Consider the following 24,619-nt stretch of genomic DNA (forward strand, 5'->3'; position numbering starts at 1 on the left):
GTAACAGGACTGTTGTCTTGAACCGGAAGGAAACTGCGTGACAGGGCATCTGCCTTGGTATTCTTGGAACCTGGTCTGAAGGTGATAATGAATTTGAAACGAGTAAAAAATAAAGCCCAACGAGCCTGTCGGGCATTCAGTCGTTTAGCCGATTCAATGTATTGAAGATTTTTGTGATCAGTCAAAACTGAAATGGTGTGGGTAGCTCCTTCAAGCCAATGTCTCCACTCCTCGAAAGCCCATTTAATAGCCAGCAATTCCCGGTTACCAACATCGTAGTTGGATTCTGCAGATGAGAATTTCCTGGACATAAAGGCACAAGGATGTAACTCAAGGGAATCTGGATCCTTCTGAGAAAGGATAGCCCCTACTCCAACCTCCGAGGCATCCACCTCAATAATGAAAGGTAATTCTGGGTTGGGATGTCTAAGGACAGGGGCTGAGACAAAGGCTTGTTTTAAGGCCTGAAAAGATAACTCCGCTTCACATGACCAATTGGTAGGATCTGCTCCCTTCTTAGTAAGTGCCACAATGGGAGCAACTAGGTCAGAGAAAGAGTGAATAAATCTTCTATAGTAGTTTGCAAACCCTAAAAAGCGCTGAATTGCTTTTAAATTGGTGGGTTGCGCCCAACTAAGGATGGCTTGGAGCTTTTTTGGTTCCATTCGGAATCCCCGAGGGGAAATAATGTACCCTAAAAAGGATACTTCCGTGACATGAAATTCACACTTCTCCAGCTTGGCATATAAGTGATTTTCACGTAATCTCTTTAGCACCTGACGCACCTGGGTAACATGTTGTTCCACGGAGTCAGAATATATCAAAATATCGTCTAAATAGACCACGACGAATCTTCCCAGAAACTCACGGAGCACATCATTAATGAGATCCTGGAAAACTGCCGGAGCGTTAGATAGGCCGAATGGCATGACCAGATACTCATAGTGGCCCGACTGAGTACTAAATGCCGTTTTCCACTCATCCCCTGACCTGATTCTGATGAGGTTATATGCTCCTCTAAGATCAATCTTAGAAAAAATAACAGCCGAACGTAGCTGATCAAAGAGGACAGAGATCAGCGGCAGAGGGTAAGTATTCTTTACTGAGATTTTATTCAAAGCTCTAAAGTCAATGCAGGGTCTGAGTGAACCATCCTTCTTCTCTACGAAGAAGAAACCTGCACTTAAAGGGGATTTAGATGGCCTGATAAACCCTTTCCCAAGGCTTTCTTTCACATACTCATTCATGGCCACAGTTTCAGGACCAGACAATGCATATAACCTTCCTTTAGGCAACGTGGCACCAGGAATTAACTCAATGGCACAATCATAAGGCCTATGGGGAGGCAAAATATCTGCATTGCCCTTGGAAAACACATCAACAAAATCCTGGTATTCCCCAGGAATATGTGCGGAACTGGCGGCAGCTACTCGGATAGGAAGCGTAATACATTCTTTATCACAGATGGTACCCCATTGTAGGATCTCCCCAGACTGCCAATCAATGACGGGATTATGAAAGGCCAGCCAAGGATGACCCAGAACCACAGGAACTGCTGGACAATGGGTAAGGAAAAACTCAATTTTTTCAGAATGCAGAGCTCCCACCGAGAGCAAAACAGGAGGTGTACATAGAGAAATAACCCCATTGGATAAAGGACTCCCATCTAAACCATGCATGGTGATACACCTACCTAAGGTTAGCTGAGGAATACCTAAGGCCTTGGCCCATGTTAAATCCATAAAGTTTCCTGCAGCTCCACTGTCCACAAAAGCAGAGACCGAGGAACAGAGGCTGCCATAGGAAACTTTAGCAGGAACCAACAGTGAATTATTTGAGGAGATGAGCTGCAGACCAAAGTGAACCCCCTCACAATTCACTTGGTCAGGAAGTTTCCCAACTTGTTTGGACAACTACGGGCAAAATGTCCCTTACCTCCGCAGTATAAACACAGACCATAATTTTGCCTCCTGGTTCTTTCTTCCGGAGACAATTTGGAGAGACCAATCTGCATAGGCTCCTCTATGTCTACAGGAATGGAAGGAACCCAGGGAGAGGACCCGACAGATGCCCCTTTTTCAGCCCTCCGCTCTCTGAGCCGACGATCTATTTTAATAGATAGCTCCATGAGGTTATCGAGGGTCTCAGGAGCGGGATACTGGAGGAGACTGTCTTTTATAGATTCCGATAAGCCGAGGCGAAACTGACTGCGCAGGGCTGGGTCATTCCAGCCACAGTCGTTCGACCAACGGCGAAACTCCGTACAATAATTCTCTGCGGGATTCCTACCCTGTCTAAGAGCACGCAACTGACTTTCTGCGGACGCCTCTCTATCAGGGTCGTCATACAATAGCCCTAAAGATTTTAAAAAGGCGTCTACAGACGATAAGGCCGGATCGTCTGTCTTTAAACCAAAAGCCCAGGTCTGAGGATCCCCCTGAAGTAGAGAAATAATAATCCCAACCCGCTGAGCCTCTGTACCTGAGGTAACTGGTCTTAAACGAAAATACAGTTTGCAAGATTCTTTAAAATTAAAAAACTGTTTTCTATCCCCAGAAAAACGGTCAGGCAGATGCATTTTTGGTTCAGGGATGACCCTCGGGGAAGTCCGTAACAGATCTTCCTGTGACCTCACCCGGAGGGACAGATCCTGAACCATCTGAGTAAGTTCCTGAATCTGACTAACAAGAAGCTGGCCAGGGTTTGGCCCAACACCGGTGGGATTCATAAGGCCGACAAAAATCTCCCAACTAAAAAGTGAAAAAATTTACTGTAAGTTAAATCTTTTCTTTTGTAGGCCGGTGATAATGTTATGATTCCTGTACTCCAGACCGGAGGAGATCTTATGGCAGGGATCTGAGTACAGGAAAATAAGCTGGTTGTGGGAGCTGGATAGCCTAGTAACCCCTGGCGCCCTAACTCCGTTGTCTCGCCCGTGTTATCAGAAATCCCCTGCGAGACTATGGTTGCTTGAGCCCATGGCAGCCGCGTTCGAAGGGCGGATTATGTCTGCCCAACCCCGATGCCCCCGCAGGTCTTAATGGGAGACAAGGGGAAGTCCGAGACAGGGTGATAACAAGGGGCCCTCTGACTAAGCAACCAGGCCAGGGGTTACAAGCTAACTAACTAAATCAAAAGGTATGTGCGGACTAGCCGCCAGGAAAAAGGACAACCAAGGATCCACTGATCCGACACTCCTATCCGGCACCGCCGGACACCAGAGTGGATCTGTGGAAGCGGAATCCTCCGCAAAGCTCCAGAACACAATTAAACAAAATAATAAACAGAAGCGGACAAGCCGCAACACACGGCTGCGCCGCGACTCACGAACACCACCAGATGTTAAAGGTGCTCGGTCAGACTCCAGGAACAGATGGTAACTTCCGAGTACAGGATCTCTGAGGACAGGAACAACCGAAAAGACCGGGACTGGGAACTCTCTGCAGCAGACACAGGCAAACAGGAAGCTATCACCGGCGTCTGTAAGAAGTCCTGAGGGTGCCTTTATTCAGGTACCCTCCAATCAGGATCCAGACAGGACAATCAAATAGAAATGCCGTGCAGCTTGCATGCTGCACGGCCAGCACATAATCAGGGTAATGAGAATAGACCCAGCAACGGGGAACGCGGCTGAACGTGGCGTCCCCGTTGCTAAGGTCAGAGCGGCTCCGTGCGCCCGGCGTCTTAGCGTTGCCAGGGAGCCGGCGGCTGAACGCGCACGGCGTCCCTGGTTGCTAGGCGCCGGGCCGCACGGCCGAGCGGACCCCGGCGCCTAACACCTTGTCCCCGACTCCTTCTCACCTTTTATTGCCCCCAGCCTCCTACCTAGGGTGGGCCCTCTCAGGATCTGCCATTACTGGGAATGTCACAAAGAGAAGTTCTGCAGGCTGTTGGGAATTGCAGTTTAAAGCCAGGGGCAGATTGGTCATAGGGCTCACCAGGAAGATTCCTGGTAGGCCAACGTTTCTGTTATGTGTGTTGTCATATGGTCCCACACATGACAGGCAGCCCACCTGCACTGTATTGTCCCCCTTCTTCTGTTATTCCAGCAGTACAGCAACTCTGCCATCCAGTGATGCCGCCATAACTACACAGTATGTTATACCTCTTGTGCTGCCCATGTCGGGTCACTTCTACAAAATCTTACAGGGCCCCTTTTAGTTCCTAATCCACCCCTGGTCTCAGACACAACTGCAGCAAAAGCCGCAAGGAAAGCCGCAATTGCGTACAATCAGGCCCTATGAGGAGGGATCCCGCCCCCCTCAACAGACCCCACCTCCTCATCAGACCGCACCCCCATTAGGGCTGCTTCCATACATTTCCCGGGCTGGCTTTCCATCCCAATCCGCCCCTGTTTAAAGCGGATACATGTTTCACGCTATTTACAGAACAGAAATCACAGAGCTAGACTACAACTCCAAGCAGCTCCCATGGTACTAAGTGACACACATCCAAGCTGTAATAGCAGCTATCCTGTACCAGAAGCAATGTTGTCATGGTGTTATTGGTGATGAGCTATAACCATACGGTACATACAGATGTGTCCTCTTACATCCTTGCTGCAGTCACGCTAAACAGCCCTTGAAGTCTCGCCGAGCATCTTTTTTTCTGTGAAAAATGCATCTTAGACGCAAAGTAATGTAATATGACACACAAGCAGCGTCTGCTGATTAATATGATGTGCAGTATCAGACAAAGAGGAGGGGTGCTTTCCCCTTCCCTGGTATCCCCCCAGCACACGGTCAATTACCTGTAACAATACCTGAACCTATCTGGTAATGGAATTTCAGAGAAATTTGTCACATGCGTTTGCATAGACATGTTTAGCTGCTAAACCGCGTCAAGGCTTCTCCGATATCAGCAGTCCTAACACTACATAATGGCAGTACCCACATAGGGCCATGTGATTTGTCTACAGTAAGGCCTCATGATAGAGGCTCATACAAAAATGCATCCAGACAAAGGGCTAGCTTACCTGGAAGCCACCCCTAGGATCTCCTATTAGCACTACAAGGACCAGCATGCCTTCCAAATGCTGCTCCCATTCAATGACCTTTCACACATGCAGACAAACAGTGGTAGCTGCTCAATCATTCCTGGAGCTAATTAAATATCAGGTGCTAAAAAAGGGGGAGGGGTCCCAAAAAAACAGCAGACAGAGAGGGGGGGGGGGGGGTGCTTTTTCACACGGCCCAATGTGGGCACTGCTATTATGTAGTGTTAGGACTGCTGATATCGGAGAAGCCTTGATGCAGCTCAGCAGCTAAACATGTCTTTACAAACGCATGTGACCAATTTCTCTGAAATTCTATTACCAGATAGGTTCAGGTTTTGTTACAGGTAATTGTCAGTGTACTTGGGGGCTACCGGGGGAAGAAATAACACCCCCCTCTCTGTCTGCTGTTTGTGACCCCTCCCCTTTTGTAGCAGCTGATATATAATTATCTCCAGGAATGATTGAGCAGCGACCACTGTTTGTCTTCATGATATGCAGCATGCCTATATTCTGTGTGTGACTGCGACTGTATTTGCATACAAAATGCTACGCTACAGTGTTTTAACGTAGCATTTTGGATGCAGATAGAGCCGCAATAACACACAGAATATAAAAAAAAAAAAGACGCTCGGCGCTACCGAGTCACGCGGCACTTACGCGTTATAAGTAACGCGACTTGTAGCACACGGAGCAAAGATGTAAGAGGACACATCTGTAAAAACAAGAGGTGAAAATCTGATTTTTTTGGTGTTAAAATGCACAAGCGAGACAAGTGATGATTCTATCACTAATATAACCTTACTTTAATAACACACACTTGAAAAACTCAATCAATTTTCTTGAAAAATGAAATCATTAAAAAAAATGTTGCTCAGGGCCCCCTGTGGGATTAGGGGCCCTGAAGCTTAAGCTTCATTAGTTTCACAGTAAAGCTGCCTCTGAGTACTGGTACTTTATTTGTCTCCAATTTATCAAGGCTTAGTGCATCTCCCCCATAGGGCTTTATTCAGTTACTGAAAGGTTATCCATACACTGTCTATATGTCACAGCATTATGACTGGAACAGGCCATCCAGGCAAGCTACTGTAATACGCTGGCTACAAATGATGAAAATAATAAGTGATAGCTTTATCCTTTTCATGGTACAATATATTGTAAAACTGTAAACTATGTGGGTGACAGGTGCACTTTAAGCAGCAAGAATTTCCTGTGAGTGACTCTTTGCAGCGTGTATTTATAACTTGTCATGTGATAGTGCTGTAGACAAGCGCATATATTCAATCAGAGCGACAACAGCCGGCACAGAGAGTCCGTCCTGACAGGCAATATACTTCATCCCCGGTACTCACACCTTGTCTGTAAAATCTCTCCTTTATCACAACGCAGACTGCCAGGAAAAGCAGTTATTCTGATATATAGCAATTGCCAACCCAATACCTTGCAAAGCAAGTGACAAATTCCGGGAGTTAAAAGTAGATTTTGCTTTATGTTGAAATTTCCATCAACATATGTGCAATACCTGGCCAGAGAACATGGCTTCTTGTCCCTGAGAGCATAACCGGATACATTTATTGTTACAGGAATTCTTTCTTTTTCAAGGACATTTAAGGGCTGGATTTTTATTGGCCCTAATTTCTATATTTTACCAGTATAATATCACCACGAGTTGTCTTGGCGATACTGGCCATTAGTCAACTTACGGGGCAGACGTGCGCATTCGTGATATGGTGTGCGCATTCGTGCTATCCAGCTCATAGATATGCAGTTGAACAAAAAGCACGGACTTGGAATTTTAGGTCCACTTGTTGACAAAAAATAAAAAAAATAAGGAAAATAAAAAAGTTTGACAACAGGAAAAAACACCATCCTGAAACGGTCATACCAGAAGAAGGCTTACAACTGCTGCAATGCTTGTTAAATAAGCAGTGCTATCCCTGGCAGTGACCTATCTGATGAATAGGGAGAAGACCTATCTCCTGGAAAACCTATCTTTTTTCATTAGAAGTAGGGATTTTCTCCCTTTCATAAGCAGAGCCCTTGAAAGCATATGGATGTTCTTCTCCAAGGGTGTGGTATGACTTGCCGGCGCTAGAAATCCAGGTGCCCAGCTGAATGCCGGCAGCGGGGCAAGTGCAAAAGAGCCCCTTGCGGGCTCGCTGCTCTCACGTATTTATTCTCTGTCCAGGGGTGTTGTGGACACCCCAAGAGGGAGAATACTTGTTGGTATACCGGCGGTCGAGATTCCGTTGTCGGTATGTTGAGCGCCGGGATCCCGACAGGCTCCCAGTGTGAACAGTAAAAATGCCCCCCCCCCCTCCCTCATAGACATTCAAAAATGTGCCCCCCCCATATACTGTACACTGTAATTAGGAAATATATATCATGGGGCAACTACGTCATGCCACTAAACTCCGCCCAGTGAGTGGAGTACTATGGGCGGGCAGGGGGAGACGATTGCAGACTTCAGAAACTGGGCAGCAGCAGCCAGCAAGGGTTACGCTCGCTCGCCGGTAGAATCGGCCCTGTCCCAAAAATATATTATAACAATGTACAGTATATGCAGAATTGGGTCAGTGCAGTGTCTCCAAATATATGTATGACTAAAAGTATACATAAGTATAAATATCTCAGCAAGCCCAATCAAATCAAAATACATTTATTATTAAAATTAATATAAAATATAGTGTGCACATATGTAATCACGAAGTGGAGCACCAGGTTATTAGAACTATCAAGCTTCCGAAATAAGTATCTACAGCAGAGGGTCTCAAACTCGGTCCTCGGGGGCCCACACAGTGCATGTTTTGCAGGTCTCCTCACAGAATCGCAAGTGAAATAATTAGCTCCACCTGTGGACCTTTTAAAATATGTCAGTGAGTAATTAATAATACACCTGTGCACCTGCTGGGTTACCTGCAAAACATGCACAGTATGTATTGTCCACAAACAATAATTCCAGATAGGGAAGGGGGTGGGGGGGTGGGGGGGGGGTTTAACCCTTTTACATCGCAAGACCTTTAAAAAATGGTTACAAATATTAATGCCCTCCTTGTAACTTCCACACATTCAATAGCACCTTGTAGATAGCTATCCAGGGTATTATTTTGTTTTATCTGCACAATTTATAAGCATAGCATTTTGTAGATTTGCAAATTGTGTGATGGGTCTCCCGGGGGAACTGATAGTCTTTGGTACTCAATTGCGGAGAAAGGGCTAGGATCTTGTCAGCCAAGAAGGTGCAGACACACTTCAAAATGATATGGCCATGACCAGGGCAGCCATCAGGGGGGGACTGCGGGGATTGGAGTCCCGGGCCCTTATAGAGAGGGCCTACTGCCAACATCTGGAGAGCTGCACAGGCAGGGCAACAACAATGGACTGATGCGCAGGGAGGATTTGAAACAAGTCTTCCCTGTGCATCAGCTCTGTGAATCGTTCCTGCGGGTCCACAGTGCTCCACCTATATGTAACGTCATGATGTGTGACATCACATAGGGGTGGATCGGTGTGGCAGAATCTTTTTGGGGGAGGTGGGAGAGGGGGGGGGGGTTTGGAGGGGCCCTGGCTATTTGGTCAGTCCCGGGCCCCACAATTTCTGATGGCAGTCCTGGCCATGACTCTTAAAGCTTTGCGGCAGTTCAGTATCTATAAAAAGCCCAATAAGTAAAACAGGGCACAGCCATTCCCCCACAGATTGCCACGCTCCCTAAAAACACTATAATTGAAATTTACATTTGCCATGGCAACCCTGCTAGTAATAGGTGTCTGAGATTGAAGCCTTAAGCACAGTGCACAAGTACTTATTTAGATTTTAACAGTTTTTAAATTATAATTTTTTAAAATCAATTTACAGCAAAGTATATAATAATTATTTCATTTTCAGTAGATAAAAAATAAGAATTTACTTACCGATAATTCTATTTCTCGGAGTCCGTAGTGGATGCTGGGGTTCCTGAAAGGACCATGGGGAATAGCGGCTCCGCAGGAGACAGGGCACAAAAAAGTAAAGCTTTACTAGGTCAGGTGGTGTGCACTGGCTCCTCCCCCTATGACCCTCCTCCAGACTCCAGTTAGGTACTGTGCCCGGACGAGCATACACAATAAGGGAGGCATTTTGAATCCCGGGTAAGACTCATACCAGCCACACCAATCACACCGTACAACTTGTGATCTAAACCCAGTTAACAGTATGACAACAGAAAGGGCCTCTTAAAGATGGCTCCTTAACAATAACCCGAATTAGTTAACAATAACTATGTACAAGTATTGCAGATAATCCGCACTTGGGATGGGCGCCCAGCATCCACTACGGACTCCGAGAAATAGAATTATCGGTAAGTAAATTCTTATTTTCTCTATCGTCCTAAGTGGATGCTGGGGTTCCTGAAAGGACCATGGGGATTATACCAAAGCTCCCAAACGGGCGGGAGAGTGCGGATGACTCTGCAGCACCGAATGAGAGAACTCCAGGTCCTCCTTTGCCAGGGTATCAAATTTGTAAAATTTTACAAACGTGTTCTCCCCCGACCACGTAGCTGCTCGGCAGAGTTGTAATGCCGAGACCCCTCGGGCAGCCGCCCAAGATGAGCCCACCTTCCTTGTGGAGTGGGCTTTTACAGTTTTAGGCTGTGGCAGGCCTGCCACAGAATGTGCAAGTTGAATTGTGTTACAAATCCAACGAGCAATCGACTGCTTAGAAGCAGGTGCGCCCAACTTGTTGGGTGCATACAATATAAACAGCGAGTCAGATTTTCTGACTCCAGCCGTCCTTGCAATGTATATTTTTAAGGCTCTGACAACGTCCAACAACTTGGAGTCCTCCAAGTCGCTAGTGGCCGCAGGCACCACAATAGGTTGGTTCAGATGAAATGCTGATACCACTTTAGGGAGAAAATGCGGACGAGTCCGCAGTTCTGCCCTATCCGAATGGAAGATTAGATAAGGACTTTTATAAGATAAAGCCGCCAATTCAGATACTCTCCTGGCAGAGGCCAGGGCTAGTAACATAGTCACTTTCAATGTGAGATATTTCAAATCCACCTTTTTCAATGGTTCAAACCAATGGGATTTGAGGAAATCTAAAACTACATTTAGATCCCACGGTGCCACCGGAGGCACCACAGGAGGCTGTATATGCAGTACTCCCTTGACAAAAGTCTGGACCTCAGGGACAGAGGCCAATTCTTTTTGGAAGAATATTGACAGGGCCGAAATTTGAACCTTAATGGATCCCAATTTGAGACCCATAGATAATCCTGATTGCAGGAAATGTAGGAAACGACCCAGTTGGAATTCCTCCGTCGGAACCCTCCGATCCTCGCACCACGCTACATATTTTCGCCAAATGCGGTGATAATGTTTCACGGTGACTTCCTTCCGTGCCTTAATCAAGGTAGGAATGACTTCTTCTGGAATGCCTTTCCCTTTTAGGATCTGGCGTTCAACCGCCATGCCGTCAAACGCAGCCGCGGTAAGTCTTGAAAAAGACAGGGACCCTGCTGTAGCAGGTCCCTTCTCAGAGGTAGAGGCCACGGTTCGTCCGTGAGCATCTCTTGAAGTTCCGGATACCAAGTCCTTCTCGGCCAATCCGGAACCACTAGTATTGTTCTTACTCTTCTTTGCCGTATGATCTTCAATACCTTTGGTATGAGCGGCAGAGGAGGAAACACATACACTGACTGGTACACCCAAGGAGTTACCAGTGCGTCCACAGCTATTGCCTGTGGATCTCTTGACCTGGCGCAATATTTGTCCAGTTTCTTGTTGAGGCGAGACGCCATCATGTCTACAATTGGTCTTTCCCAACGGTCTATTAACATGTTGAAGACTTCTGGATGTAGACCCCACTCTCCCGGATGAAGATCGTGTCTGCTGAGGAAGTCTGCTTCCCAGTTGTCCACGCCCGGGATGAACACTGCTGACAGTGCTATCACGTGATTCTCCGCCCAGCGAAGAATCTTGGCAGCTTCTGCCATTGCACTCCTGCTTCTTGTGCCGCCCTGCCTGTTTACATGGGCGACCGCCGTGATGTTGTCCGACTGAATCAACACCGGCTTTCCTTGCAGGAGAAGTTCCGCCTGGCTTAGAGCATTGTAGATTGCTCTTAGTTCCAGAATGTTTATGTGAAGAGACTTTTCCAGACTCGTCCATACTCCCTGGAAGTTTCTTCCTTGTGTGACTGCTCCCCAGCCTCTCAGGCTGGCGTCCGTGGTCACCAGGATCCAATCCTGAATGCCGAATCTGCGGCCTTCTAATAGGTGAGCCTTCTGCAACCACCACAGAAGTGACACCCTTGTCTTTGGTGACAGGGTTATTCGCAGGTGCATCTGCAGATGCGACCCTGACCATTTGTCCAACAGATCCCTTTGGAATATTCTTGCATGGAATCTGCCGAATGGAATTGCTTCGTAAGAAGCCACCATTTTTCCCAGGACTCTTGTGCATTGATGTACTGACACTTTTCCTGGTTTTAGGAGGTTCCTGACCAGATCGGATAACTCCTTGGCTTTTTCCTCTGGAAGGAAAACCTTTTTCTGAACCGTGTCCAGAATCATTCCTAGGAACAGCAGACGAGTTGTCGGGATTAAATGGGATTTTGGAATATTCAGAATCCACCCGTGTTGTCTTAGCACCTCTTGAGATAGTGCTAAAGCTGTCTCCAGCTGTTCTCTGGACCTTGCCCTTATTAGGAGATCGTCCAAGTATGGGATAACTAATACGCCTTTTCTTCGAAGAAGAATCATCATCTCGGCCATTACCTTGGTAAAGACCCGAGGCGCCGTGGACAATCCGAACGGCAGCGTCTGAAACTGATAGTGACAGTTTTGAACAATGAACCTGAGGTACCCCTGGTGTGCGGGGTAAATCGGAACGTGTAGATACGCATCCTTGATGTCCAAGGATACCATAAAGTCCCCTTCTTCCAGGTTCGCTATCACTGCTCTGAGTGACTCCATCTTGAACTTGAACTTTTTTATGTAGAGGTTCAAGGACTTCAGATTTAGAATAGGCCTTACCGAGCCATCCGGCTTCGGTACCACAAATAGAGTGGAATAATACCCCTTTCCTTGTTGTAATAGGGGTACTTTGACTATCACCTGCTGAGCGTACAGCTTGTGAATGGCTTCCAACACCCTCTCCCTTTCGGAAGAGACGGTTGGTAAGGCAGACTTCAGGAAACGATGAGGAGGATCCGTCTCTAATTCCAACCTGTACCCCTGAGATATTATCTGCAGGATCCAGGGGTCTACCTGCGAGTGAGCCCACTGCGCGCTGTAATTTTTGAGACGGCCCCCCACTGTCCCCGAGTCCGCTTGAGAGGCCCCAGCGTCATGCTGAGGTTTTTGCAGGAGCCGGGGAGGGCTTCTGTTCCTGGGAAGGAGCTGCCTGTTGGTGTCTCTTCCCTCTTCCTCTGCCTCGTGGCAGGTACGACAAGCCCTTTGCTCTCTTATTTTTGTAGGAGCGAAAAGGCTGCGGTTGAAAAGGTCGGTGCCTTTCTCTGTTGGGGAGTGACTTGAGGTAAAAAAGTGGATTTCCCGGCAGTAGCCGTGGCCACCAAGTCTGATAGACCAACTCCAAATAACTCCTCCCCTTTATACGGCAAAACCTCCATGTGACGTTTTGAATCCGCATCGCCTGTCCACTGTCGTGTCCATAAGGCTCTTCTGGCTGAAATGGACATAGCACTCATCCGAGATGCCAGTGTGCAAATATCCCTCTGTGCATCACGCATATAGATAAATGCATCCTTTATTTGTTCTAACGACAGTAAAACATTGTCCCTATCTAGGGTATCAATATTTTCAATCAGGGATTCTGACCAAACTACTCCAGCACTGCACATCCAGGCAGTTGCTATAGCTGGTCGTAGTATAACACCTGCATGTGTGTATATATTCTTTTGAATAACTTCCATCTTTCTATCTGATGGATCCTTAAGTGCGGCCGTCTCAGGAGAGGGTAACGCCACTTGTTTGGATAAGCGTGTGAGCGCCTTGTCCACCTTAGGGGGTGTTTCCCAGCGCGCCCTAACCTCTGGCGGGAAAGGGTATAATGCCAATAACTTTTTTGAAATTATCAACTTTTTATCAGGAGCAACCCACGCTTCATCACACACGTCATTTAATTCTTCTGATTCAGGAAAAACTGTTTGTAGTTTTTTCACACCATACATAATACCCTGTTTTACGGTATCTGTAGTATCAGCTAAATGTAACGTCTCCTTCATTGCCAAAATCATATAACGTGTGGCCCTACTGGAAAATACGTTTGAATTTCTACCGTCGTCACTGGAATCAGTGCCCGTGTCTGGGTCTGTGTCGACCGACTGAGGCAAAGGGCGTTTTACAGCCCCTGACGGTGTTTGAGGCGCCTGGACAGGCATTAATTGATTGTCCGGCCGCCTCATGTCCTCAACTGACTGTTTAAGGGAAGATAAACCATCACGTAATTCCACAAATAAAGGCATCCATTCTGGTGTCGACCCCCTGGGGGGTGACATCTGCATATTTGGCAATTGCTCCGCCTCCACACCAATATCGTCCTCATACATGTCGACACCACGTACCGACACACACCGCAAACTCACAGGGAATGCTCTAATGAAGACAGGACCCACTAGCCCTTTTGGGGAGACAGAGGGAGAGTCTGCCAGCACACACCACAAAGCGCTATATATACAAGGGATATCCTTATATTAAGTGCTCCCTTATAGCTGCTTTAATATATATATATATAGCCATTAATGTGCCCCCCCTCTCTGTTTTACCCTGTTTCTGTAGTGCAGTGCAGGGGAGAGACCTGGGAGCCGTTCTGACCAGCGGAGCTGTGACAGAAAATGGCGCCGTGTGCTGAGGAGATAGGCCCCGCCCCTTTTTCGGCGGGTTCTTCTCCCGCTATTTTTCCAGTCAGGCAGGGGTTAAATATCTCCATATAGCCCCTATGGGCTATATGTGAGGTATTTTTAGCCTTGTATAAGGTTTATATTTGCCTCTCAGAGCGCCCCCCCCCAGCGCTCTGCACCCTCAGTGACTGCCCAGTGAAGTGTGCTGAGAGGAAAATGGCGCACAGCTGCAGTGCTGTGCGCTACCTTATGAAGACTGAGGAGTCTTCAGCCGCCGGTTTCCGGACCTCTTCACGCTTCAGCATCTGCAAGGGGGTCGGCGGCGCGGCTCCGGGACCGGACTCCACGGCTGGGCCTGTGTTCGATCCCTCTGGAGCTAATGGTGTCCAGTAGCCAAGCAGCAAATCCACTCTGCATGCAGGTGAGTTTACTACTTTCCCCCTAAGTCCCACGTTGCAGTGATCCTGTTGCCAGCAGGACTCACTGTAAAGAAAAAAAACCTAAACTAAACTTTCTCTAAGCAGCTCTTTAGGAGAGCCACCTAGATTGCACCCTTCTCGTTCGGGCACAAAATCTAACTGGAGTCTGGAGGAGGGTCATAGGGGGAGGAGCCAGTGCACACCACCTGACCTAGTAAAGCTTTACTTTTTTGTGCCCTGTCTCCTGCGGAGCCGCTATTCCCCATGGTCCTTTCAGGAACCCCAGCATCCACTTAGGACGATAGAGAAATGAAGAACATTGGGTAAGGAAGTCCGAAGGATGTCAATAGAACAAGTAAAAATCGTAATGATTAAGAAAAATATAAATTTCACTTATATTCAGTGGCATGTACAGATTTGTCCTCTTAAATCTTTGCTCCGTGCGCTACAAGTCGCATTACACATAGGGGGTAATTCCAAGTTGATCGCAGTAGGAAATTTTTTAGCAGTTGGGCAAAACCATGTGCACTGCAGGGGGGGGCATATATAACATTTGCAGAGAGAGTTAAGGCCCATACACACTGGTCGATATATCGGCCGTTCTCTTGAACGGCCGATATATCGCGGGACCGTCGGCCAGTGTGTACGGCCGATACGTCTGTGAACTCCGTCGTTCACAGACGTATCGCGTCGGCCGCGCAGCACAGCCGACGGCCAATTTATCTACCGATATATTGGCGCGTCGCTGTGTGTGTACGGGGCGGTCGTACACATGCTGCGACGGCCGGCGGTGATTGACAGGTGAACTGGGCGGGCGTGTGTACACGCCCACCCAGTTCATGACGTCAGTCCCCGATGGATCGGGCAGTGTGTATGCTCAACACACTGCCCGATCCGTCCATAGATATATCTGCAGATCAATTGATCTGCAGATATATCTACTAGTGTGTACCCACCTTTAGATTTGGGTGAGTTATTTTGTTTCTGTGCAGGGTAAATACTGGCTGCTTTATTTTTACACTGCAATTTAGATTGCAGATTGAACACACCCCACCCAAATCTAACTATCTCTGCACATGTTATATCTGCCCCCCCTGCAGTGCACATGGTTTTGCCCAACTGCTAAAAAATTTCCTGCTGCGATCAACTTGGAATTACCCCCATTATGCGAGTGCCGTGTGACTCAGTAGCGCCGAGCGTCTTTTTTAAAATTGTATCCGCGAAAATGCGTATTACATGCAAAATAACGTAACAGGACGCACAAGCAGCTTCTGCTGATTAAAATGATACGCGGCATGCCTATATTGTGTGTGTGACTGCTACTGTATTTGCATACAAAATGCTATGATACAGTGTTTTCCCTGGAAAACACTGTAACGTGACATTTCGGGTGCAGACAGAGGCGCAATTACACACAGAATATAGGTATGCCGCATATAATTTTAACCAGCAGAAGTTGATTGTGCGTCCTTTCACATTATTTTGTGTCCAAGAGTCATTTTCCCAGAAGAAACACAGAAAAGACATTCTGCGCTACCGAGTCCCGCCACGGCATGGCGCGACTTCATGACCTCTTTAGCATGACTGCAGCAAGGATGAGGACACATCTGTATACCAAGCCTTATACATTCACACAGTTACCTCTTCTATGTGTTCCTTTACTCTGTGTTTCAAAAGATATTGTACTCACCATTCAACTTCAACAGATAATCAGGAACCATTCAAGTATAAGAGGACTGACGTAATTAACATCAGTTGAGTAAATTAAAACTGTATAGCAATCTTCATAAAACCAATATTACAATTAAATAAAAATATACCTTGCGACTATGGGGGAGATGTATCAAGTCCACTAAAAAGCGGACAACTGGAGAAGTTGCCTAGAGCAACCAGCTTCTACCTGTCATTTTACAGAATATGCTTGATAAATGCTAGCTAGAAGGCGACTGGTTTATATTTGTAATGTAATGAGCTTGCTTATGATGGTGGCAAAAGGGCTGTTTGCTCTGTTATCTACTCTTAAATTATGTAATGGTTTTAAAGATATATCATATAAATAATTCTTAAACACAATATCAAAATGAAAATAAGAATTTACTTACCGATAATTCTATTTCTCATAGTCCGTAGTGGATGCTGGGACTCCGTCAGGACCATGGGGAATAGCGGGCTCCGCAGGAGACAGGGCACATCTAAATAAAGCTTTTAGGATCACATGGTGCGTACTGGCTCCTCCCCCTATGACCCTCCTCCAAGCCTCAGTTAGGTACTGTGCCCGGACGAGCGTACACAATAAGGAAGGATCTTGAATCCCGGGTAAGACTCATACCAGCCACACCAATCACACCGTACAACTTGTGATCTGAACCCAGTTAACAGTATGATAACAAAAAACGAAGTAGCCTCTGAAAAGATGGCTCACAACAATAGTAATAACCCGATCTTTGTAACAATAACTATGTACAAGTATTGCAGACAATCCGCACTTGGGATGGGCGCCCAGCATCCACTACGGACTATGAGAAATAGAATTATCGGTAAGTAAATTCTTATTTTCTCTAACGTCCTAGTGGATGCTGGGACTCCGTCAGGACCATGGGGATTATACCAAAGCTCCCAAACGGGCGGGAGAGTGCGGATGACTCTGCAGCACCGAATGAGAGAACTCCAGGTCCTCCTTAGCCAGAGTATCAAATTTGTAAAATTTTACAAACGTGTTCTCCCCTGACCACGTAGCTGCTCGGCAAAGTTGTAATGCCGAGACCCCTCGGGCAGCCGCCCAAGATGAGCCCACTTTCCTTGTGGAGTGGGCCTTTACAGATTTAGGCTGTGGCAGGCCTGCCACAGAATGTGCAAGTTGGATTGTGCTACAGATCCAACGTGCAATCGTCTGTTTAGACGCAGGAGCACCCATCTTGTTGGGTGCATACAATATAAACAACGAGTCAGATTTTCTGACTCCAGCTGTCCTTGAAATATATATTTTTAATGCTCTGACAACGTCCAGTAACTTGGAGTCCTCCAAGTCGCTAGTAGCCGCAGGCACCACAATAGGCTGGTTCAAGTGAAAAGCCGAAACCACCTTAGGGAGAAAATGAGGACGTGTCCGCAGTTCTGCCCTGTCCGAATGGAAAATCAGATATGGGCTTTTGTATGATAAAGCCGCCAACTCTGAAACTCTCCTGGCTGAAGCCAGGGCCAATAGCATGGTTACCTTCCATGTAAGGTATTTTAAATCTACCGATTTTAGAGGCTCAAACCAATGAGATTTGAGAAAATTCAAAACTACGTTCAAATCCCACGGTGCCACTGGAGGCACTATTGGGGGTTGTATATGTAGTACACCTTTGACAAAAGTTTGTACTTCAGGCACTGATGCCAATTCCTTCTGGAAGAAGATTGATAAGGCCGAAATTTGAACTTTAATGGACCCCAATTTTAGGCCCATAGACAATCCTGCTTGCAGGAAATGTAAGAATCGACCCAATTGAAATTCTTCCGTTGGAGCCTTCTTGGCCTCACACCACGCAACATATTTTCGCCAAATGCGGTGATAATGTTGTACAGTCACTTCCTTTCTAGCCTTAATCAAGGTAGGAATAACTTCCTCTGGAATGCCCTTTTCTTTTAGAATCCGGCGTTCAACCGCCATGCCGTCAAACGCAGACGCGGTAAGTCTTGGAACATACAAGGTCCCCGCTGAAGCAGATCCCTTCTTAGAGGTAGAGGCCATGGATCCTCCGTGAGCATCTCTTGAAGTTCCGGATACCAAGTTCTTCTTGGCCAGTCCGGAGCCACCAGTATTGTTCTTACTCCTCTTTTCCGTATAATTCTCAGTACCTTTGGTATGAGAGGCAGAGGAGGGAACACATACACTGACTGGTACACCCACGGTGTTACCAGAGCGTCCACAGCTATTGCCTGAGGGTCTCTTGACCTGGCGCAATATCTGTCCAATTTTTTGTTGAGGCGAGACGCCATCATGTCCACCTTTGGTCTTTCCCAACGGTTCACAATCATGTGGAAGACTTCTGGATGAAGTCCCCACTCTCCCGGGTGAAGGTCGTGTCTGCTGAGGAAGTCTGCTTCCCAGTTGTCCACTCCCGTGATGAACACTGCTGACAGTGCTATGACATGATTCTCCGCCCAGCGCAGAATCCTTGCAGCTTCTGTCATTGCTCTTCTGCTTCTCGTGCCGCCTTGTCGGTTTACGTGGGCGACTGCCGTGATGTTGTCCGACTGGATCAACACCGGCTGACCCTGAAGCAGCGATTTTGCCAGGCTTAGAGCATTGTAAATCGCTCTTAGCTCCAGTATATTTATGTGAAGGGACGTCTCCAGGTTTGACCACACGCCCTGGAAGTTTCTTCCCTGTGTGACTGCTCCCCAGCCTCGTAGGCTGGCATCCGTAGTCACCAGGACCCAGTCCTGTATGCCGAATCTGCGGCCCTCTAACAGATGGGCACTCTGCAACCACCACAGGAGAGACAACCTTGTTCTTGGTGACAGTGTTATCCGCTGATGCATGTGCAGATGCGATCCGGACCATTTGTCCAGCAGATCCCACTGAAATGTCCGTGCATGGAATCTGCCGAATGGAATCGCTTCGTAAGAAGCCACCATCTTTCCCAGGACTCTTGTGCATTGATGTACTGACACAGTTCCTGGTTTTAGGAGGTTCCTGACAAGTTCGGATAACTCCCTTGCTTTCTCCTCCGGGAGAAACACCTTTTTCTGAACCGTGTCCAGAATCATTCCCAGGAACAGCAGACAAGTTGTCGGGGTCAATTGAGATTTTGGAAGATTCAGAATCCACCCGTGTTGCTGAAGCACTACCTGGGTTAGTGCTACACCGACTTCCAGCTGTTCTCTGGACTTTGCCCTTATCAGGAGATCGTCCAAGTAAGGGATAATTAATACGCCTTTTCTTCGTAGAAGAACCATCATTTCGGTCATTACCTTGGTAAAGACCCGAGGGGCCGTGGACAAACCAAACGGCAGCGTTTGAAACTGATAATGACAGTCTTGTATCACGAACCTGAGATACCCTTGGTGTGAGGGGTAAATTGGGACATGCAGATAAGCATCTTTTATGTCCAGGGACACCATGAAGTCCCCTTCTTCCAGATTCGCTATCACTGCTCTGAGTGACTCCATCTTGAACTTGAATTTCTGTATGTACAGGTTCAAGGATTTCAGGTTTAGAATAGGTCTTACCGAACCGTCCGGCTTCGGTACCACAAATAGTGTGGAATAATACCCCTTTCCCTGTTGTAGGAGGGGTACCTTGACTATCACCTGCTGAGAATACAGCTTGTGAATGGCTTCCAAAACCGACGTCCTTTCTGAGGGAGACGTTGGTAAAGCAGACTTTAGGAACCGGCGAGGGGGAGACCTTTCGAACTCCAACATGTAACCCTGAGATATTATCTGCAGGATCCACGGGTCCACTTGTGAGCGAGCCCACTGATTGCTGAAAATCTTGAGTCGACCCCCCACCGCTCCTGAGTCCGCTTGTAAAGCCCCAGCGTCATGCTGATGGCTTTGTAGAACCCGGGGCGGGCTTCTGGTCCTGGGCAGGGGCTGCTTGCTGCCCTCTCTTACCCTTTCCTCTGCCTCGCGGCAGATAAGACTGTCCTTTTGGTCGCTTGTTTTTATAGGAGCGAAAGGACTGCGGCTGAAAAGACGGTGTCTTTTTCTGTTGGGAGGGGGTCTGAGGTAAAAAAGTGGATTTGCCGGCAGTTGCCGTGGCCACCAGGTCCGAAAGACCGACCCCAAATAATTCCTCTCCTTTATATGGCAATACTTCCATATGCCTTTTGGAATCCGCATCACCTGACCACTGTCGCGTCCATAAACTTCTTCTGGCAGATATGGACATCGCGCTTACTCTTGATGCTAGAGTACAAATATCCCTCTGAGCATCTCGCATATAAAGAAAAGCATCCTTTAATTGCTCTAGAGTCAATAAAATACTGTCCCTATCCAGGGTATCAATATTTTCAGTCAGAGAATCCAACCACACTACCCCAGCACTGCACATCCAGGCTGAGGCTACTGCCGGTCGCAGTATAACACCAGTATGTGTGTATATACTCTTCAGTGTAGTTTCCAGCCTCCTATCTGCTGGATCCTTGAGGGCGGCCGTATCAGGAGACGGCAACGCCACTTGCTTTGATAAACGTGTGAGCGCCTTATCCACCCTAGGGGGTGTTTCCCAGCGCGCCCTAACCTCTGGTGGGAAAGGGTATAATGCCAATAACTTCTTGGAAATTAGCAGTTTTCTATCTGGGTTAACCCACGCTTCGTCACACACGTCATTCAATTCCTCTGATTCTGGAAAAGCTACAGGTAGTTTTTTCACCCCCCACATAATACCCCTTTTTGAGGTACCAGCAGTATCAGAGATCTGCAAAGCCTCCTTCATTGCCGTGATCATATAACGTGTGGCCCTATTGGAAAATATGTTTGTTTCTTCACCGTCGACACTAGATTCATCTGTGTCGGTACCCGTGTCGACTGACTGAGGTAAGGGACGTTTTACAGCCCCTGACGGTGTCTGAGACGCCTGAGCCGGTACTAACTGGTTTTCCGGCCGTCTCATTTCGTCAACTGACTTTTGTAATGTGCTAACATTATCACGTAATTCCATAACTAAAGCCATCCATTCCGGTGTCGACTCCCTAGGGGGTGACATCACCATTACCGGCAATTGCTCTGCCTCCACACCAACATCGTCCTCATACATGTCGACACACACGTACCGACACACAGCAGCCACACAGGGAATGCTCTAATCGAAGACAGGACCCTCTTAGCCCTTTGGGGAGACAGAGGGAGAGTTTGCCAGCACACACCAAAAGCGCTATAAATGTATATAAACAACCCTAGAAGGTGTTGTTTTTGATATAAGCGCTTTTAATATATCAATATCGCCAAATTATGCCCCCCTTCTCTTTGTTACCCTGTTTCTGTAGTGCAGTGCAGGGGAGAGTCCTGGGAGCCTTCCTCACCAGCGGAGCTGAGCAGGAAAATGGCGCTGAGTGCTGAGGAGAATAAGCTCCGCCCCTTTTTCGGCGGGCTTTTCTCCCGGGTTTTAAGAAAACTGGCCTGGGTTAAATACATACATATAGCCTTAATGGCTATATGTGATGTATTTATTTTGCCACTAAAGGTATTTAATATTGTTGCCCAGGGCGCCCCCAGCAGCGCCCTGCACCCTCCGTGACTGAATCAGTGAGACGTGTAGCAACAATGGCGCACAGCTGCAGTGCTGTGCGCTACCTTCATGAAGACTGAGGAGTCTTCTGCCGCCTGCTTTCCGGACCTCCGTCTTCAGCGTCTGTAAGGGGGATCGGCGGCGCGGCTCCGGGACGAACCCCAGGAGGCCTGTGTTCCGACTCCCTCTGGAGCTAAGTGTCCAGTAGCCTAAGACTCCAATCCATCCTGCACGCAGGTGAGTTGGAAATCTCTCCCCTAAGTCCCTCGATGCAGTGATCCTGTTGCCAGCAGGATTCACTGAGATTTAAACCTAAAAAAACTTTTTCTAAGCAGCTCTTTAGGAGAGCCACCTAGATTGCACCCTTCTCGGACGGGCACAAAAACCTAACTGAGGCTTGGAGGAGGGTCATAGGGGGAGGAGCCAGTACGCATCATGTGATCCTAAAAGCTTTATTTAGATGTGCCCTGTCTCCTGCGGAGCCCGCTATTCCCCATGGTCCTGACGGAGTCCCAGCATCCACTAGGACGTTAGAGAAATGTACTTTACTTTTCCTAGATTATGTTCATATAGAAATATGCAAATATGCAGTATTTCTGGGACGGTATGAGACTGCTATACAAAGGCTATTACCTCAGCAGTAGGTGTATGGCTTCTTCATACAGGAGGCTAGGTGGGGGAAGCATAATCAGTGGTGCCAAGAGGGGGGCAGGGGTGGTAGGAGCGGGTACTAATTACCAACACCCAGGCTGCTGGAGGCCCGGGTCCGCTCCCCCTCCTACCAGGTATACCTTTACTTAAGGCCGGCGCCAGCTTCCCATTGATCTCTTCGGGAAGATGTTGCCCGCACATTGAAAGCAAAGACTCTGGCACTGTGCACCATCTTCCCAAATATCACTGGGAAGATGCCGCTGGCTGAGGAGGAGGGATCTGCTTTCCACAAGCAAGGTAAGAAGTGGCTGTGCCCCATTCTGTCCCCCTGCATTAGAATGGCGACCCTGTGGAGTGTTCGGGGATGCTTCGCGGATCGCAATTATTCATTTTTACATTCTATTAATTTTAAGGGGTGTGGGCACGACCCCTTTTAGGTCATGCCCACGTTCATTACCAGGGCTCCCCGTGGTTCTCTATGCCCCTGAGCATAGTAAGCAGATTTATAATGGCATGAGGAGTCACTGGCTCTTTAGTATATCAAACTAAAAGTTAGATTTGTATAAAGAGTATCTATGCCCATAAAGTGACATTTAATAATCCAGAGGAAGCAAGTCTTTTTCAGATCACCAGACTTGCCTATTTTTGAATATCCACCCGAGGAGTTCCCTGAGGGGAAACTCAAGTGGCAAGTGAGCGTTGTGACTGTACAGTATACCTGCATGATCACCAGGTCCCACCTACCTGGCTCAATAACATGAACATCCTCGCACTTCAGGTCTTTACAAGAGAGAGAGGTGGTATTCGTGAGCGGAGTATACTAAGAGTAGCCTCCATAATTTGCGCGTCTCCAGGAAACCAAAGAGAGTAGGCAAATATACCCCGACTTTAAATTGAATGTTTACTAAAAGGTGGTGTTATGGTGGTCTGGGTAACACAGCACCAGAGCGGTTGTGTTGCCTGGTCCACACCCCCTGACCAGGAGAGAGCTACTTGTGTTTCCAGAATAGGAAACATAGCCTTGCAATACTTCAGAAATAATATTAATATCAACCTAACTGACCTTTGTTACTGCCCAACAGTTACTACAAACCTGAAAATGAAGAAACTCAGAGAGTATCCCAATACCTGTTTCTGCCAATAGCTCAATTTTCCCGTCTTCTCGTGTTTCTGAGTGGCGTAACTTGGTGAGGTCTAGAACCTGGGTGACCTGATCCACATCTGTGGTAATTTGGCAACTTCTAGGAATTGTATCAGTGGGCTCACAGTCTGATAATGACGATCCATATATATCTGTAAGAGATTAAGACGTTACTATAGAAACATTTTGACAATGAGCTATCAAGCCACTTCTATATGATTGAATATGAAGCACTATGTACATGTCCAAGTACAATGCACCAATCAAGGGACTGAATTATTGAATGGAAATACTGTACACTAATTGCTTGTGAGCTCCTTAGAATCAAGAACAATAACACAGCAGAAAATAAGGATGTCTTAATCAAGGGAATTTGAATTTATTGGATGTGTAAAAACCCTAGACCTCAGATTGCAAACTCTTTGGAAGAGATCACAGTTTGTTATACTATAAAAATCATATACAGATAAGTCCCCGTTCAGACTTACTGCTAAACGCAACAATTGTCAGTCGACTGCTCCAACTAGGGTGCCTGCGGCTATACGTGTGGCACGGGCGTACACACCCACTTCAATTAGGAATGCACTGGTGCGTTATATGGTTTAGTTATAACAGCTGTCAAAAGTTTATGAGAACTGAAGTTTATGAGAACTGAAGATATGCGAGATACATTTGTGATTGTAAGGGAAATTACTGTATTTCTACTTCCAGAGATTCCAAAACTCCACCATTACAGTCCAGGTCATAAGGATATCCATGTCTGATCATAGGTGATTTATACCCCTTTCACATCGCAAACATAACTCGGGTTATTGCTGGGTTGTTGCCAAGTTGACTCGGGTCGAGGTGCGGTGTGAAAGCGCCAAAGTGAATAACACCCCTATCACACCACACAAATAACCTGGTATCGACCCAGCATATTGTCGGGTTGACACGGGTCGGCGTGTGGAATCAAAGCGCCATAGCTGAAATTCTGGGTCGTCTGTCCAGGCAATTCAACCCGGGAATAAAGCAGTGTTTGAATACTGGGTCAATGGCAGTGTAAATGGGCTCCCGGGTCCCCGTTCACTACAACAGGGAGAGGCAGCACAGAGATGAGCTCATCTCCCAAGCGCCACCTCCGCCTATGCTGCCTGCCCCTCCCCCTGCCGCTATGGCAACACGCCCGGCATATTGCCGGGTCAGGGAAGCCAGCGGCAGCGGCCAATGCCAGATCCCACCCGGGAAGGACCCGTTTCCAATTCCCGGGTTGGATCCGGCATTGGTGGTGTGAAAGGGGTATTACCCGGGTCAAGCAACCCTACATTTCAACCCGAGTTAAAAGAAGGGTTACACATGGGTTGGACCCGGG

General features: G+C 47.3%; 1 protein-coding gene across 5 annotated transcripts in view; it reads right to left on the bottom strand.

Annotated features, from left to right (window-relative positions):
* CFAP20DC (CFAP20 domain containing) overlaps positions 1 to 24,619 on the bottom strand; it is an 852,126-nt gene that overhangs the window by 496,744 nt on the left and 330,763 nt on the right. For all 5 annotated transcript variants that reach the window (XR_010186965.1, XM_063940898.1, XM_063940895.1 and 2 more), the window contains one exon: positions 23,256 to 23,420. Coding sequence is in view for 4 of the 5 variants with exons in the window: in XM_063940898.1 (XP_063796968.1) it covers positions 23,256 to 23,420 (165 nt within the window). In the remaining variant the exon portion in view is untranslated. The remainder of the gene's footprint in view (positions 1 to 23,255; positions 23,421 to 24,619) is intronic.

This window comes from Pseudophryne corroboree, chromosome 9, assembly GCF_028390025.1.
Source record: "Pseudophryne corroboree isolate aPseCor3 chromosome 9, aPseCor3.hap2, whole genome shotgun sequence".
NCBI classification, from domain to species: domain Eukaryota; kingdom Metazoa; phylum Chordata; class Amphibia; order Anura; family Myobatrachidae; genus Pseudophryne; species Pseudophryne corroboree.